At 37.6% G+C, this 17,483-nt stretch overlaps 1 protein-coding gene across 4 annotated transcripts in view; it reads right to left on the bottom strand.

The window, feature by feature from the left end:
- Window positions 1–4,652: 4,652 nt before the first annotated feature.
- The window catches only part of USP46 (ubiquitin specific peptidase 46), a 70,544-nt gene continuing 57,713 nt past the window's right edge, over window positions 4,653–17,483 (bottom strand). For 3 of the 4 annotated variants that reach the window (XM_007496461.3, XM_007496462.2, XM_007496463.3), the window contains exons 6-9: window positions 17,222–17,305; window positions 13,237–13,434; window positions 11,454–11,532; window positions 4,653–8,451 (exon numbers count right to left, since the gene is read on the bottom strand). In XM_007496461.3, the coding sequence (XP_007496523.1) occupies window positions 8,350–8,451; window positions 11,454–11,532; window positions 13,237–13,434; window positions 17,222–17,305 (463 nt within the window). In that variant the 3' untranslated portion in view covers window positions 4,653–8,349. The remainder of the gene's footprint in view (window positions 8,452–11,453; window positions 11,533–13,236; window positions 13,435–17,221; window positions 17,306–17,483) is intronic. The other variant, XM_007496464.3, reaches the window with a different exon arrangement.

Consider the following 17,483-nt stretch of genomic DNA (forward strand, 5'->3'; position numbering starts at 1 on the left):
TCTGAGTTTGAAACCTGATCTTCTCGATCACCATAGTAATTGTCTATGGTTGGGTTCTCTTTTACTCACTTTTTTTTCTTAGCAGCCTTTTTCTTGGATGTTAACTTTATTAGTGTCAGGCTCTAGCCCTGAGGTATGGGCGATAATGTCTGAGACTTCAGCGGTTTTATGCTATTGTTTTCTGACCTCTATCTGGGTTCTTTAACATTATGGTTATTCCAAAATTATATCATCCAAGGCCCAGTGTCTTGAATGATCCTATGGTTCACACCTTGGTCTATCATTAAGGTACTCCTCTCCATCCTTGAGACATGAACAGGGCCCCCACTACCACGACAAATGCTCTTACTCCTTAAGGTCCCTCTGGTGGCTGCAAACTTCAACTTGACCCTGGAAATCCTGGAATGGAAACCATGGATTACTGTCCTGCAAGTGACCACAGTCAGGGCCCCACACCACACCCCTCTGTAACTGCACTAACCAGGCTATACTCATTTCTCCTGATCTATAACCACAGTCCAAAACTTTATCTGTTCAGCTCATGAGGACACTGCAACTAGCACCAGAGGAGGACCTCTGAAATCTTCTCCTGATATTCCCCCAACCCCAACACAGTTTATGGAATGAAAACTTCTGATGCTAAGACTGCCTGCCCACAACTCCCCCTAGGACTTATTGTTTGTTGATTTAGCAATAGCTGTCTGGAGATATCTGTGCTTTAATCAGGTCAGACCACCACCCCAGGAGATTAGAGGTTCTCTAACACCTTCCCAAGTTCTCTAAGGCTAAATCACTGCTTTGCCTCAACTTTTATTTCTGCTACTTTAAAGTACACTTTTAAGCATTATTTTCAATTATTTGTGGGGAATTTGGGAGAACTGGGTACTTTTCTGCCTTATTTTGCCATCTTTTCATAATCCTTCTTGAACCTTTCTTACTTACCTCATAGAATGATATTGAGAATCAAGAATTCTATAAGATATTCTTCAAATGTGATCTATTAATATTCTCTTACCATAATATAGTTGTCAAAAACAGATATTATATTAAGAAGGAAAAAAGAATCATCCACATAGACTCCAGATCAGATACCATCTGATTTAAGCTTTGGCTTGAGTCTTTAAAAAAAAAGAAACAAAACCCCTTACCTTCCATCTTAGAACCATCTTAGAACTTAAAACTGTGTATTAATTCCAAGGCAGAAAAGTGGCAAGGGCTAGGCAATGGGGGTCAAGTGGCCTGCATAGGATCACACAGCTAGGAATTGTCTGAGGCCAGACTTGAACTCAGGACTTATTTCTAGACCTGACTCTCAATTCACTAAGTCAACTAACTGCCCCTAAATGACTTGAATAAAAAAAAAGATTATCAAAAATTTGTGATAAGAATCAATACAATTATATCCTGGCACCACCACCCCTCCCATGACTTATTAAATGATTAGCTTCAGAATGCTTAGCTGAAGAGAATAAAATATAAAAATGTAATCTTTCAATTCTAAACCCATCCAAAAAACTTTGCTTTTTCCTGATCAAAACAAAACAGACACCACAGGAAGAACTTGGGTATACCACAAGTCTCACACTTCAATACACAAAAAAAAAAAATCCACTTCACGTGTGCACAGGACAGGGATACATGGTTACACAGAAGCTGTTCTGAAAAAAAAGAAAAAGTTGTGGGAGTTTTTGTGTAGGGAAATTTCAGTATAAGTCAGCAATGTGCCAGATAAGCCAAAAAAATGAATTGATCTTGGGCTCCATTAGGAGGGCCATAGTATGCAAGAATAGGCAGGTTATGGTCATACCCTACTCTGCCCTGGTCAGACTTCATCTAGCCCAATTCTGGGCACCCTATAGTAAGGGCATCGATCAACTGGAGAATATTTAGAGGAGGGCAATCAGGATGCTGTTGTCTGGAGTGAATGAAATAAAAGAATCCTTTCAAGTAACTGGGCATATTTAGCTTGGGGAAGAGAAGATCTCCAAGGAACATGATAAGTGTCTTCATTTGAAGGGATATTATGTGGAGAAATTTTATTTGGCCCTAGAGGGCAGAAGCAAGAGTAATGCTTAGAAGTTTCAAAAAGTCTGGACAACAATTTGTTAAGTGTGTTATAGTGGGGATTCCTTTTCAATATGGATCGGATTAGATGGCTACTAAGGTACCTTCCAATTCTCAAAATTCTGTGACTTAACAGTAACATAAAAGTGCTGATTTTAGCTGAATTTGAGGGGTGGTATAGATTTAATCTTGGAGCATTCACTGCCATCAAGCTGTGTCCTTGAGGTCTCATTCACTGATACTTTCCTCCTAAGCAGTGACCAGTAGACAATTCTTTTAGTGGAGTGTTAAAGCATAGTCTTGTAGGTTTCTTTATCTGTTTTCTACTCCCTCTCCCAAAGGAAATGCCAAAAGAAAAGTCCATGGCCCAATTTACCTTTATTCTAGTCCTCTTTGCCCTGACTTCTATCCTAGTGAATCTTCTTGCTTCCTGCCATAACAAATTAGGGTCTTTCTATCCTGCTAATAATTCTTACTTCAGAAGAGCAGAGGTTCTTGACTTGTGGTCAATGAACACTTTTTTTAAATGACTATCTCAATATAACTGGATTCCTTGGTAAGCCTTTGTATTTTATTTTAGGCATTTCCAAACATTGTTTTGAGCAGGGTTCCAAAGGTTTTACCAATGGCCAAAAGGCTCCATGACACATATTTTTTAAAAAAGTCAAGAACCTCTGCTTTAGAGCTTAAAGGTTTACAGAGTGTTATCTCCACCAAACAATTCTATGAGGTAGATAACACAAGTTATCTCCTGGGTTTAAATACTTATCAGTCTACTGACATTTCCTCCAGAAGGATTAAGTCTCAGCATTCGGGGGCAGTTTAATTGACTGGCAATTGTAGATTAGAGCTACCCTTTTGCTTGGCCTATAAAAGGGAGTTTTGAGGCAATGGAAATATTGTAATTCCTCCAATTATACAAACTGTGATGCGGTTGAGATCCAGAAAGAGTGTTGACCATAAACAGCCAGACAGAGAGAGCTAGAGCAGAGAGGAAGACTTGGATTAAGGAGAGTAGGGGATAGTGAGAGGAATGATCACTTAACACCTCCTCCTTGGGCCAGTTAATGGCAGCTAAAGAGAATAATGGCTCAGAAATCCAGGCTGAAGAGCAGGTCTGTAGTGGAGCCACTCTTTGTAATGTCATATAACCCAATTTCCTAAATGAATTCCAGGACCTGGTCTTTGAGAGGAGAGGACTGACAGTGTAGCTCCAAAGGATGTAAAGCACACAACTGAGCTCAAAAACCTAGACTTTCCCCACCGCCACTACAGTAGATAATTATCACTTGGCACAGTAGATAAAGCACCAGATTCAGTTTGGAGATCTAATTCAAATCCCATCCTCAGACATTTATTAGCTGTGTGACCAGGGATAAGTTATTAAGTCATTAACTAAATTTCCCAAGCTATAAAAATAGGAGCGATGCTGTTCTACTACCTATTTCCCAGGTAGTAGGGGCTTCAATGAAAGTGACCACTGTGTAATGTGAATTTCTTTCATTTCTTTGTATGAGGGGATTGACCAAGAGCATTTGTCCACACACCGGAATCATACAGATAAAGATGGAGTGGGAGGGGGCTAAATGCTTTACAAATGTTCTCATCTGTACTTCACAACCCTGGGAGGTGGGTCCTATTATTATCATCCCAATTTTATAGTTGAAGAAACCAAGGCAGCAGTTAAGTATGCAATTATATAGCTAGAACGACTAAAACTGAACTCATGGCTTGACTCCAGGACCAGTGCTCTATCTACTGCCCCACTTAGCTGCCTGTGGGAAAGGAGGTTACGATGCTATTTTGTTCTTTAAGACGTGTGCACATCCTGAGTTTAGTGACTACACTAGGTCCACTTCCCAGCACTAAGGGATCAGCAACAGACCATCAGAAACATCTGCTAGGATTTCCAAATTGGATGAGTCCTTTATCAAGCAAACCGACCTTAGTCTGAAGGAGAATTTGAGAGTAGAGCAGAGGGCCAATGGGAACTGGGATAAACACACCTTGGGAGTTTCCTAGTCTGGTTTCTGATACAGCCATTGGAGAATTCCCAAATATACCTAAACATTCCCCTGTCAATAAGATCTGGTCTGATATTATAACCTAAAGCAGGAGCTTAGATCTGCCATGAGCCCATGGGACATAATTATTTCCAAAAGCCAATTTCCAAAAGAAATGTTCCATTCCATTTCTGAAAGGTACATTATAAAATCACTCTGCATAAAAAAATCAAAGTAGGTCCCAGCTGCGCAGTTATTTTTGGCTCTTAATTGCCAGCTCTTGACAACTCTTTCCTTATTCTGTTAACTCAATATAATGTTCAATAGACATTGGTTACAGGTGCACTGTTGATCTGAATGTCAAAAAAAAAAAAGCAGCTGTATTCTGGAACAATGCATCAGCTCTAACAAGAACACAGCCATTACTGGGAAATAAAAATGACCCAAACTTTCTTTAAATTCTAACCATTTCAAAATCAAATTATGAAAGATAATTTGTCCATGTGACCTGTCACTTCCTTTCACAGTGACATGACTTGAAGTACTAGTGCAGAATATTTCCAACATAGTTCTCTACAGAGAGAATTTCCATTCATTTATTTGTTTATTTATTTATTTTTTGCAAACTCCATTTTAGAGGCAAGGGGTTAAACTGATTGAACTTTCACACGATTGAAATTATTGCTTAAAGTGCTTGGGTTGGTTACATTTTAAAAAATGAAAGTACAGGTTATTTAAAATTAAAACTATAGATATTAGCAACACAAATGAAAACTACATGGATACAGCAAATATCTCAGTTATGCGGAAACAGGAGGCAGAAATAAATTAATATAACACTGGAAAACAATTTACTAATGTAAATTGAGCAAGAAAAAAAATATATCTATTTTTCCCTGACCCACACCATTTACAAGGGCAAATTATTCCGAATGGTGCCTAAGAACACCTTGGCTACATAATAGCAAACAAGGGCAAAACATTTAGTGCATGATATTTAAATTCACATGAATATACAAGGTTGAACAAAAAGTCATGTTTGAAGATAAAAACCATTGGTGGTAAAATGTAAGAATCCATGTATCTAAAAATAAACCCTAAACCTCAGTTAGAACTTGGTTCACAGTTATGCAGCTCCATAAAATTAAACATACAAGGAATGTTTTTATCTTTTTTCCTCTTATCTTCAGCTGCCTCAGTCTAGCAAATCCCCAAAGGTGCCAGCCTCATTTTCAGACATGCCTTCAGCTGGTGTTGGTCCTTAGTCCTCCGTCATTTCAGTTGCTTTGAATAGCATCTCAAAATGAGGAATGCCATGAGCAGAGCAGGATCCAAAGCTAGCAGGCTCCATGCCAAAGTGCATTCTTAAATCTATCTTACCACAGGATCTTGTCTTGTACTCTACCACATTCTAACTTTTAACTATGAACCAATAAAATCAAAAGATTTCTTCTTCATCAAGGCAAGATACAGCAGCTTGTTTTAAAATATATAACCGATAAAAAAAAAAAAGCTGCAAAGCAATTTCTGCAAGGACCCAACAAGCCAAATAGAGACATGGATGAAAGCTGGAGACTCATGCTGAGACTCTGAACTCAAAATTTCTAGGTGGTTTGTAAGATGGGCTTGCTTATTTTGTACCATCCCCAGGCTCTCTCATAATGGGAAGAATAAAGGAAAAAAATCCACTTGGGTGATATCATCTCTAAATAAAGTGAAAAGGCTAAAAAAAAATTATATAGCTGATCTCTTTATTTCCCTAATGGAGGGAAAATGGTGGGGAGGATATGTGTGTATTGGGGGGGGGGAAGAGTGAGCAGAGACCTAAAGTAAAGTAAATGCTGATCAAATTTGGACGGTGGGCACATTTTGACCAATTCCCAATCATTTATTTGCACTAGACCACATCTCTTTAATGCCTTCCAAAATATCTTCTTACAAATACCAGAAATCTGTTCATAAACTCTGTATTTTCCTCTTCTTTGTTTACATGAAAAAAATAAACTATCATAGTAAAAGTCATTGGGAAAAGCTGTTTGTAACCATATAAAGGTTAGACTATAACCCTGGTTTAACATCTAAAATATTGCTTCACTCATCTTCTTCATTCCTTACCAGTTTATAAACCTTTTCCTAGTAAATTGGATGTTTCTTTCCAAAAATCTATTTTAAAACAATTTAAATCATTTCTCTTCCCAAAATTATCATTCAGGCTCCCAGCTCTGATTGTGTAAGCTAGAGATCCACTCTACATCTCTTTAGCTTTGCAATCTATATAGCCAAGCATCTGAGATACATTAAACAAAGACATTCTCTCCCCATTAGTCACCGACAGTCTGGAAAGTGCACTCACTCACAATCAGAGACCAAGATTCACCTGCCAAGCAAGTGATTGCTGCATAACTTCAATGGAAAAAAGAGAGGTGTGAATATTGACAAATAAGAATTTGCCTCTAAACAAGGTAAGGCAACTTTATTTTACTCACCAAAGAGGGGAAAGGGGGGAAAGTCACCCTGTTTTTGTCTTCTGATGGAAGGTGGTACATTTCACCATCACCATGGCAAAATGAAGCATATGGACCTATTGAGTCATGTTCTGAGTAATAAACAGTTCAAGGTATTTCAAAGATAAGAAATCCAGTTTCTCTCTCATTAAAGTGCTATACGCCTTATGATACAAAATGGCTGCTCACCTTTCTAATTCCATTTCAAACCACATCATACCAAAAGTTTACACGTTCATGGATCATAAGGTACAAAATAATATCACATTCACAGTAGATTATAACATAGAGAAGTTAATTGACTTCCCAAACAGAAGCAGAAATCCAAAACGAGAATTTCAAACAATCTTTGCTAAGAATGTTGGGGGGGGGGGGGGAGGGAAGGGAGGGGATGGAGAGAGAAGGAAAAGACAAAAACAGCTAATGACAGAAAGACAGTCGACCCTTTTAATGAAAAGTACTGAATTGTCACTGTTCTAATAAATATATAGAATAAAACAATGAAAATAAGTAAAAGTAAAAATGTGTGAGATGAGGTTCTTTCTTAGAAATCTGTCTCGTGAAACAGCCGAGGGGCTGATTGAACCCAAGAAAATGTCCACCACTCAGTTTGATTTTCCTCCTTCTGCTTGCCCTACTTACACTTCCTTGGACTTTGCCTCCTTCCTACTTTGTTATTTCCAGTATTCCCCCTAGGGAACAGTTCTTTATTAACCCTGACATTTGCCAGGGCCTCTGTAAACTAACTGAAAAATAAAAATTACTAACAGTCACATAATAGGACTGGATAACTATAAAAACGTGATTCCCTGTTTAGTCCCATGACATACAGGTTATGCCGGTACTAAATGATTTGGGGGAGTGGGACCAGGTGTTTGTTTGTTTTATCCCCACTACTGTAGAAAGTATTGAAGGATCAATTGAAAAATTACCCTGAAAAGATTAGTAGGGTGAGATATTTCCCCAGGGTTCGATAAGAGAAAAATTTGGTGGTACTGAAACTTCATTAAGTATATCTTTAAGATAAGGACCTTCCCATCATCCAGAACTTCTCTTCTGTTTCTTCTTCTTCTTCCTTTCACCTACCGTTAATACCATACCTTGTTGGGCCCTTGAACTTTAATGGCTGGTTCCAATGCCAAAAGGGCTAACACTACTGTCACTATAATAAGCTCTATACCCCATTCCCCTACTTTTGAGGCTATTTTTAGTATTGAGGTTACTCACTTCTACAAGTTTTTCAACTTAAAGCTAGAGTTTCAGCCCTGGAGGGCATGAAATCTATCCAATTCTTTAAGCCTACTCTATAGAAAACTTGGCTTGAGAGCTAAAAATGGGGAGCTGTAGAGCCTCTGAGTTACACAATTAAGAGGAATGCGTTGTAAATTGACCCCTGAAGCCATTTACAAAGTTCGGTAAAAAGCCTCAAAAGAGAAGATGGCCGTTTGTAGAAAACATTACTCTAGTTCAATGGGAGGCAGCAGATGGCATAGTGTTGACTCAATCCTAAAAATCTGTAAATGTTATTCATGTAAATCTTACTACAATTGGATAACATTTAATTCTATCTCTGACTGAAATAAAACCAAAAGTGCTGCATATCAAAATGGGAGGGGTGAAGGGAAGGAGGGCAACAGCCTAACACAGTTAGACTATTTAGGCTCAGGGTATGTCATTGGTGGGCCATTAAGAAGGAAGGTGATCAATCTGCGGAGAAGCCAGATCAGAGTGGGCTCTATTTCACTGTCCCACTTAAAGCAGTTCTGTAGTTCTTCAAGTCATTCTCTTGATTGATAGAATAAAATATATCCAGACTCCGAATTTTTTGATATGTCGGATGTCAGGCCATAGAACTCTTCAATAGCTTGAGCATCTATTTTCTTTGAGTGGGAATGAAGGGAAAATAAAAGAGAAAGGGAAGAAAAAAATTAAAACGAAAACAACTATTCAAAATGGTAATTGGACAAAGAACATAATACAAATATTTTACAAACAGATTTTACATCATAAGGTAAAAATACATATCATTATGTGCCAAGGCATACTTAGAAAATCTGGTGAATAGATGATTCATCAGTTTAGATACAGATAAATGCAATTAACTTAACTGCTTCTTTATATGACAGAGATAAGCAGCAACTTGAAAAGCTAGAACCAATTCAGTATCAGTACGTTCTAATAGTAGAAGGTGGGGGACAAAAAGATCAACATTAACTCTTTTTGGTTACCAGATTAATGTCCAGAAAAATAATCTACTAAAATAGTTCCCAAATCATCTCAAATTTATATGTCCCTCAAGCATGTAATTTACTGCTAAAAATCCCTTTACAATAAAATCATTACAAAGAAAATGTTCCATTAACAACAACTACAAAAAAAGATGCTATGGCCCCAGCAGATGGTCTATTTAGCTTAAAAAATAATTAGTACAATAAAATTCTAGTACAAGAAAAACAACTTGGACAGACCTTTGAAGTTTAAGGGTTCTGACCTATAATAGAATGCTTTTTGGCTACTGTAGAATACCATCTAGACTGCTCATGTCCATAGCTGATTGGCACAGTTGACTATCATACTAATGAGGGCAAGATCACAAGCTGGATTGTAGCTCAGGTCAGTTAGCTTTGGTTTCTTTGCTACAGACAGTAGTCCTAACCCTTATTTGCCATTCTGAAATTTTGCCCCGCTGGGCCACAAGTGGATCCTCGAGGAGAGAATATTAACTTAACATCAGAAATCCATCATTTCTTTTGGAAAAATGAATCAAAGTGAATGTCCTACCCAGTGATCCCAGGAGTCATTAGCATCTGTTCAGTAAGACACTGTTCATTCATCAAATTATTTCCATTGACATAGTCTGTTACAGCTTTGGAACATAAGCTGGAAAAGTACTGTTCTTATGTTACGGACCTCTCCTAATAATCTGTTTTAAAAAGTGCTTTTAAAAGTTACATTTGGTTATTGGTTCCTCAAACCTCCATTTATTCAGTCTTTTCATTAATATGCTTTCCTATAAGAAATTTAAAACAGCTAAGTCCTCTCTCCTAACTTGTTCAGAGTGAGAACCAAGTCCCATCCTCTTTTTCTGTCCTTCATGGTGCCTAGCAGTGTGCTTCTTGGGAATAGCAGTCACTCAATGAATATAGAATTGAATTAATGTTAGATGTTCATTGCAAAACCCAGGGATATTGATTTTTATTTTTTCAAAGGCTGTCTGACTCTCAAATTTTCATTCTGAATTGCAAATATAAAACTCAGAGCTACTCAGTTTGAAAGCCAAATGCTCTTAATTATCAAACTCCTTGCATAGGATCATTCTACACAACTCTTCCAAGTAACTGCCACAGAAAATGGTCAAGCTGTGTTCTCTTATTGCTTTGTGAAAAGGGTGTGCAGCAGACTATTTGGGGCCATTCAAAAACCATCTATTGGGGTCCATTTTCTATCTTCCTCTACTCCAGAGCTGAATAAGTCTGAAGAGGGTTCCTGTATAACATGCAGTCTTTACAATGTCTATATGCATAATCAGTATTAAACAATGATTATGGAAGTTCTAATAATAATCCACTGGGATATAAAATCCCAAATTAGGAGAGAAAATGGGAACTAGCACACTACGTAGTCACATTTAAGAATAGATTTTTAAACCTCTGCTTGACTTTTAAAACATTCCCCTTCACATATTTGTTTCTAACCACATTCAGGTTTCTAATCTGCAAAAAATTCAAAATGCCATTTGGCCATTTCTGGTAACATAACATAAACTACTGTTCATAGGAATTGTTTAGTAATAGTCTTATTCTTTCCCCAGAATCCTAAAATCCTCTCGTGTTGTAGACTAGGGGTTCTTAAGCTTTTTGTCTCATGAAACCCTTTGGCATTCTGATAATTACAAATCCTTTCTCAGAATATTTTATATATTATTATTTATATATATATATATATATTTATATATTTGTGTGTGTATATATATATATATATATATATACATATATATATATATATATATACACACAATAGAGAAAATCCATTATACTAGAATAAGGTCATTCATGTTCATGAACCCCCTGAAATCTACAGTCCCAAAGATAAGAATCTCTGTCTTAGAGTATATGAATTGAAAACACTATTTAGTTCCCAGCATGATGGTACAGCTCCCCTTAGGACATTAAAAGGTCCTTCCATCTCCCCTCAACTCCTCTATAGTAAGTATGGTGTCTAAATACAAACTAAAAAATTGAACCAGCTTCTCTTTTTTCATAACCAAAGATAAGCCCTTTTAAAGGCATCTTTGGCTTCCTTGTGCCTCCTTATGGATTCTCTTATTGGGACAGGGTGAAGGGGAAGAGGTGTAGCCTCCTAGGCACACTCAGAGCATGATGGAGCAACAAGAACAGTGGTGATTCTCCCACTCAGGCCCTATGACCTGACATACTTTCATATGCTGTGCTTTCATATGTCCTATTCTCCCCTCCTTGCTATGCTTAGTTCAATGAGCCCTGCCTGGCTCTACCAATGCTCTCCTTCAACCAAATCCCCTCCCTAGATAGAGAGAAGAATCAGAGGACGTGAGAACATGGACCAAGAAGGATGGGATGCTAAGATGTGATTCAGGTAGACTGAATTAGTCTGTGACCTCTAAGGACAGTTTTAATTTAAATGGGAGAAAAGTTATAAGACCAGGAATATGAGAATTTTCAAATCAAGTTTTGTCAGGAGCCAAAAAAAAAATGAAGATCTATTTCAGAAAAGTTCAGAGAAAGAGGGACAGAAAGAGAGGAGAGAGACAGAGAGAGAGGAAAAAAGAGAGAGACAAGGAGAGACATACACATACATAGAGACAAAGGAAAAACTGCACTACCATAATAATCTTCATACTGACCTCTACAATGTCATCATCAAATAGGAGCCAGAACCCATGACTCTTCACAATGGTAATATAATGCCCACGATTAGGTCCACTGAAAAGAAAAGAAGAATTAGTTGTGATCTGAAGAACAATTTTTTCCCATCTCAAGCTTCTATTTCTGTATGACAATTATACGGTTTTACTAGATCTGTGCAAGTGAAAAGCCTTGATTTCATTTTGGATGCACTGTCTAAATTGGAAAGCTCCATTTCCCCTGGGTTTGTTCAAAATCACATGAGATTATACACCTCCTAGGAGAATACAATGAGGCTTAGGGGTCCCCTCTGATGTCTTCAAAAGACCTTTGATTTTAATAACATTCCTCTGGAGAACTAATGATCCAGCTAACTCCTGGAGCCACCTAGACTGAAATCACCGGCCAAGGACAATTCCTTAGGAATTTATGATGTTTCCAAGAACTTAGATTTAATGGAAAATGGGGTAACTAGCAAAGAACTGTTATGGTATGAATCTTAAGATGAAGCTGTCATTACTTCTCCCTCAGATAATACCTTTAATACTGAGATGATGAGTCCAAATTTGGTGTTTTCAATATTACAGAATCTCAGGGCTAAAAGAGGCCTCAATAATCACCCACTTATTGCTGCTGAAAATATATCACAAAACCACAAATGGATCTCTTCCACTTGGGGTCTCTGTTGCATTCCTTCCAGTTTTGACCATCAGTGCTCTCTGTAGTATCTGGGCAAGCTGGCTCTCTTCCAAATTCTCCCTAGGCTCATCATATCAACCACTTTTTCTGTTTTGTGAAGTTATAATGCTCATGGTCTTCTGTTGATCTCCTCTGTAATGTTTTAAAGATGAGCATATACTCTATTACCAAACACTTTTAAGTTTCTTGTATTATGGACCCCTCTGCCAGTCTAGTGAAATCTAATACAACTGTGATCTCCTGCCTACATTCATAATTGAAGGAAAGTGCTAAACAGCACTTAGAGGTTGGTGAAAAGAAAAATGTATTATTTTTTTCTCATCCAAGTTCACAGACTCCCTGAAACTGGCTTTGTGGATTCTGAGTGAAGAACCAATGCTTTGTTAGCATCCTTAGGTATCATGTCTATCTGCTAGGCAAGCCCATATAATGTTGGCCAGTCAAGGATGTTTGGGGGCTACTTGTGATGACAATTTCCTTTTTTTCCAGTTTTCACTCAATCTTTCCATTTAGTGACAATTTTTCTTTGTGTCTTCTTTTTTCACTTATAGTGAGAATATAAATGTAGGTATAGCTTACAGTAGCATGTCATAAAACCATTTATTAGACAAGTCACATGTGGAAGTGACTTAGCTAAATTAATTTGGCATTAATTGACTGTACTAATTGTTTGCAGATGCTCTAAAAATTGAAATTCTTGTACTCTTGATGAGTCCATCAGAAATTACCATGTTATAAGGCATATTTTTAAAAAAAATTTTTTTTAGCATATACTTTTCTCAGTCAAAGAAAATGAGCTAAACCAAACCTGTCTAAAAAAGAAAATTAGTAATGGATTACCATTTTTAGTTTTTCTAGATTTTTATTATCTTGAAGAATAAAGATGTAATCGCCCTGGGCTTTCCTGGTGGAACAAATTCTTCACAATCTAATGGCTCTCTATGAAAACAGGAACCAACCTTTCCTGTGTCGGTCAATGGTTTTCTATAAGTTCCATTCAGAATTTCCCTTGACTGTGGATTTTTAATAGCCTTTCAAAAAATAAATAATGACTGCTTGACAGACAATGATTCTGCCCTTTACCTGCCACAGTGTACTACTACAGCCACCAAGTCATACATGCGGTCCAAGTTCACTGCATCACTGGATGTGTTGAACAGACGTAGCTCCAACGGGAAGACCACACGGTAGGAGAGCTTGGTATATCTGTGGAGTTGTTCCATATATTTGAACCTCTTAAGGTGTAATGCCAGGATCATTGGAAGCTTTTTTACTCTCATCCTAGGAAATCATAAGTAAGTTGTTAAGCCTTATCCTTTTTTGGGGAAAAGAGCATATTTTGTTTTCTGAACTGGCTCAAAGAGAGCAGACATAGCCCTGGCAACCTAAAATAGCAGGTACTCAAAAAATGTATGAAATACCACCTCAGGCAGCTAGATATCACCTCAACTATCTAGAACAAGGCTGAAAAGAATCCTCCAAGCAGCCAAGATGGTTGGCACAAAATATGTTCACTGAATATAATTCACAACCTTAATAAACAGGTCCAATTCAGGATTTAGGTTTTACAGACTTGGTTATCTGGTTTCTCTGCCCACAACAGATCAGAATAACTGAATTAAAGGAGAGAGTCATATGTTCTGCTCTAGAGAAGGCATGGCCAACGTAAGATCACAGACTTAGAAGGCATCTAGCTTAACCTCCTTATTTTACAGATGAGAAAACTAAGACCCAGTTTGGTGAGGTGTCTTGCCCCAGGTCCTTTCATTCCAAATCCATGGTTCTTTTTCATTGCATTCTAATGCCTCCCTTCTCGAGGCTGGGGAAAGAAGAGTGAGAGAATAAAGGAGGCTCCAACTGTCTCAAATAAATTATACATCTCCCTATAATAATAATCAGTGGTAGTTTCCTTTTAATGAAGTCTTAGTATGTATTGTGCTAGCAATGTCAGTGATGAAGGCTGAAACTAGGCCAACTGGAAAAGTGAGTCTTGCTTCTACCCTAGAGTTAAAAGAGGGTATGCCTCTAATGGCACTATATGGCTCTGCCATGTGCTAGTCTTACATCATGGTGTGGAACAGTAGATAGAACTCCCTCATTTTGGGGAAGCCAGGCTTGAACATCTTGCCCCATTGGTTCTCAACTTGGGACTTTTATTGAATTTAGTTACTTTCAACTGAGCTGTCTCAGTTCAGTAGCAAGTTATGACAGCTAATGGGAAAGTGACCAAAAAAAAGACAAAAAAGCAGAAAAAGGAACCTAAATATACACTTTGGAGTTACTGAACATAAGGATAAGCAGGTCTATCCATTTCCCAAAGCCCCTGAGGACATTATAATATTAGAACAGAGTGGGCAATGATTCAAAATAATAAAGAAGGGGGCACCTTAACAATCAATTCCATTCCAATTCTTCAGTTTTACTAAAGTGGAGATGGGTATGCATTCAGTAACTTAATCCTGTTTCCTCCTCCAGTACACAAACAGTCCAATAATAGATACTCATGATAAATATTTTTGAGTTGTCAGAGTTCAATAAATATTAGAGCATAGGGTTCTATTGACACTTTTTAATACACATTTTATAATTATAATAATTTTATAATTAGTCTCAAAAGGTTCAAATGAAACTAGGAGTAGCTTCAGATTTTTGTAAAACTGATGTGTGTCATTCCCTGAAAATATTGGATGAGTGAGGTGCTACTGATTTGGGTTGTAATCATAAAATTTCAGAGCTGGAAGGACCCACAGAGATCACTTACTTCAGTCTCCTCATTCTTAAATGAGGAAACTGGCCCAGAGCGGCATTAGATAACTTATTCACAATCACACAATCCATTAGTGACTAAACTAGGACCAAAACCCAAGACCTCCTGATTTCTTCTCCAATGGTACTACTCCAAAGCTTTTGCTAGATTTTGTCTATTATGTTACAGCAGAATTTACTTCCTAAGTTGTTATTTTCTCAGGATAATAGTAAAATTCACTTGGGTATTCAAGTAATATACAAAACTAAGGTTTTGTGGATGAATCAGAAGTAATGGAGGAAGAAATCAACATAGAGGTCCAAAATGTGCCATTAAAACTAGTTTGGATGAACCAACCCTGGATAAGTGACATTTTCACCTGTCATAGCAAAATAAAGTGGAAGATTCAGGAAATTCTCCAAATCATTCAGTTAAAAATCTCTTATTTCTCAGTTCTTATTCTACCTGACCTACTTGAATACTATCTGACCTAGTTTCTTTTGCTAGACCATCATCTATCTATCTCCCATTCATTAAATGAGAGTACATTCTAGGAATTAATTCTGGGCTCTCTTCTCTGTTTTCTTTATACTCTCTTGGTAACTTCATGATCTCCCATGAGTTCAACTAATTGGTACATGAGATTTGTGATGTAAATGATGACACAGAAAAAGAGATCTAGTAGAACTGCTCACACAGGTGGGAGAGAACAGTGTAATAAAGACTCAAAGAGAAAAGAACATCCAGTAGTGGATAGTCAACAGTAAAAAACAGGATAAGGAGTGAGAAAAAGTCACAAATTTGGCAGCTAAGGGATTATTAGTAACCTCAGAAAGAAAAGCATTGGTCAAACGGCAGGATTCAAAGTTAACTTGCAAGGAGTTGAGAAATGAATAAGAAGTAAAGAAGTGGAAGGACTGATGACAAACTACAAATTGGACCTCCATATGACTGCACAAAATGTGAAAGACATAGAAGCATTTCTCTTTTTTTCTCACTCACTAGCCTATTATGTTGGTTTAAATACAGTATTTTTAATGAAGAAAGAAATAGTATCTGTATTAAAGTCCTCTTATGCCTCATCATGGTGTATAGATGACCACTGGTTCTCAAAATTATGGAGCAGAACCTCTAGAAGATTCTACAAAGCTGTAAAGGTTTCAAGTACAAGGCCAGTAAAGAAAGAACTGTACATTGCTATCCAAGGTCTACTTTAGATAAGTTTGTAGAGGTTCATCACCTCGTTGGCAGCAAGATCGTGAATATTCAGGTAACAATTCTCAAGGATCATCTACGAAGTCACAGAGGGTTTGTGGTCTACATTATTGGAGTAAATACTCAGACTTCTAAATTCCCAGATGCCTGAAGTATTCAAGTGTGGGATAAGGTTTTGGGTACCAAAGATACAGAGAACAGAGAGGTTACCTTCAGTGGGAAGAAATGGCTTGACAGAAGGTCATGTTAGAAAGATCCAAGGATTTTCATTGACTACAAGTTCTACAAAAAGTATCGAATGCAACATGGCAGCTGCCTCTACATGTCATAAGACACATCCTTTGACACTGGACACTGAATGGACTCACTGACTTGTTAGAAACTGCCAGACTCTGAGAGGTCAAGGTCACTTCCAAGCCATGATGAGAGATCAGAGTAGGACTTAATGATCTTACTCGGCATTTACAGTGTCCAGAAAAAGAGACATGATAATCCAATTGCTCAAACCATTTCTGAGCACCACATTTTTGCAAGATATATTCAGAGAAAAGGCAACTTAAAACCACTCTGTAACCATGCAAGAACATGATTGGTTGAAAAAAATGGGGTGGTAAACCTGGGGAAAAGATTTGAGTAGGGAGTGTGGGGTGAGTTTGACAAGTATCTTGAAATGTTTGAAAGGCTGTCATGCTGAAACGGGATCAAACATTCTAAAATGTTCAAGAAGGGAAGTGTAGGACCAATGGTTAGGCATTATATAGAAGATTTTGGCTCAACATAAGAAAGAATTTTCTAATAATTAGAGCTTTACAAAAACGGAAAAGGATGTTTTGGGTTTCTCTCAAAGGAAAAAGCCAAACAGAAGTTCGACATCTCAATTCATTGAGAATAGTATAGAAGGGATTTCTGTGTCAGGCAGAAATTGATATAATTGACCTCTCAAGTTACTTCCAAATCTGAAATTCTGCAGTCCCTGCCACCTACCACCTCCTTGCCTAAAGATGTGGATTCCCTGCTCCCTTCCCACTCTGGCACAACATTCCCAGTCCCCATTGGATGAGGACCCACATCCCCTATCTCTAAGATGTATCTGAATTTTCTACCCACCTTTTCTGGGCCTCCTGTTTACTGCAGCAAGTTTCACAGTAGTATTTCTGTTCACTACACAGGGTCTCAGTGTTACTGAAGTCTCTGTAGAGAAACATAATCTCATTTTTAAAAGGAACCAGGATATATTTTGTTTACTTGACCAAAGACATTTCCTATGTTGTGCTGCAAAATTCTTTGTAGCACACAACATTTGTCATCTGAATGCAAAACAAAGAAAAGCAGATGACTTTTGACAAAAAATAAAAAGTTGAAGACTCTG

This window comes from Monodelphis domestica, chromosome 6 (assembly GCF_027887165.1).
Source record: "Monodelphis domestica isolate mMonDom1 chromosome 6, mMonDom1.pri, whole genome shotgun sequence".
NCBI lineage: Eukaryota > Metazoa > Chordata > Mammalia > Didelphimorphia > Didelphidae > Monodelphis > Monodelphis domestica.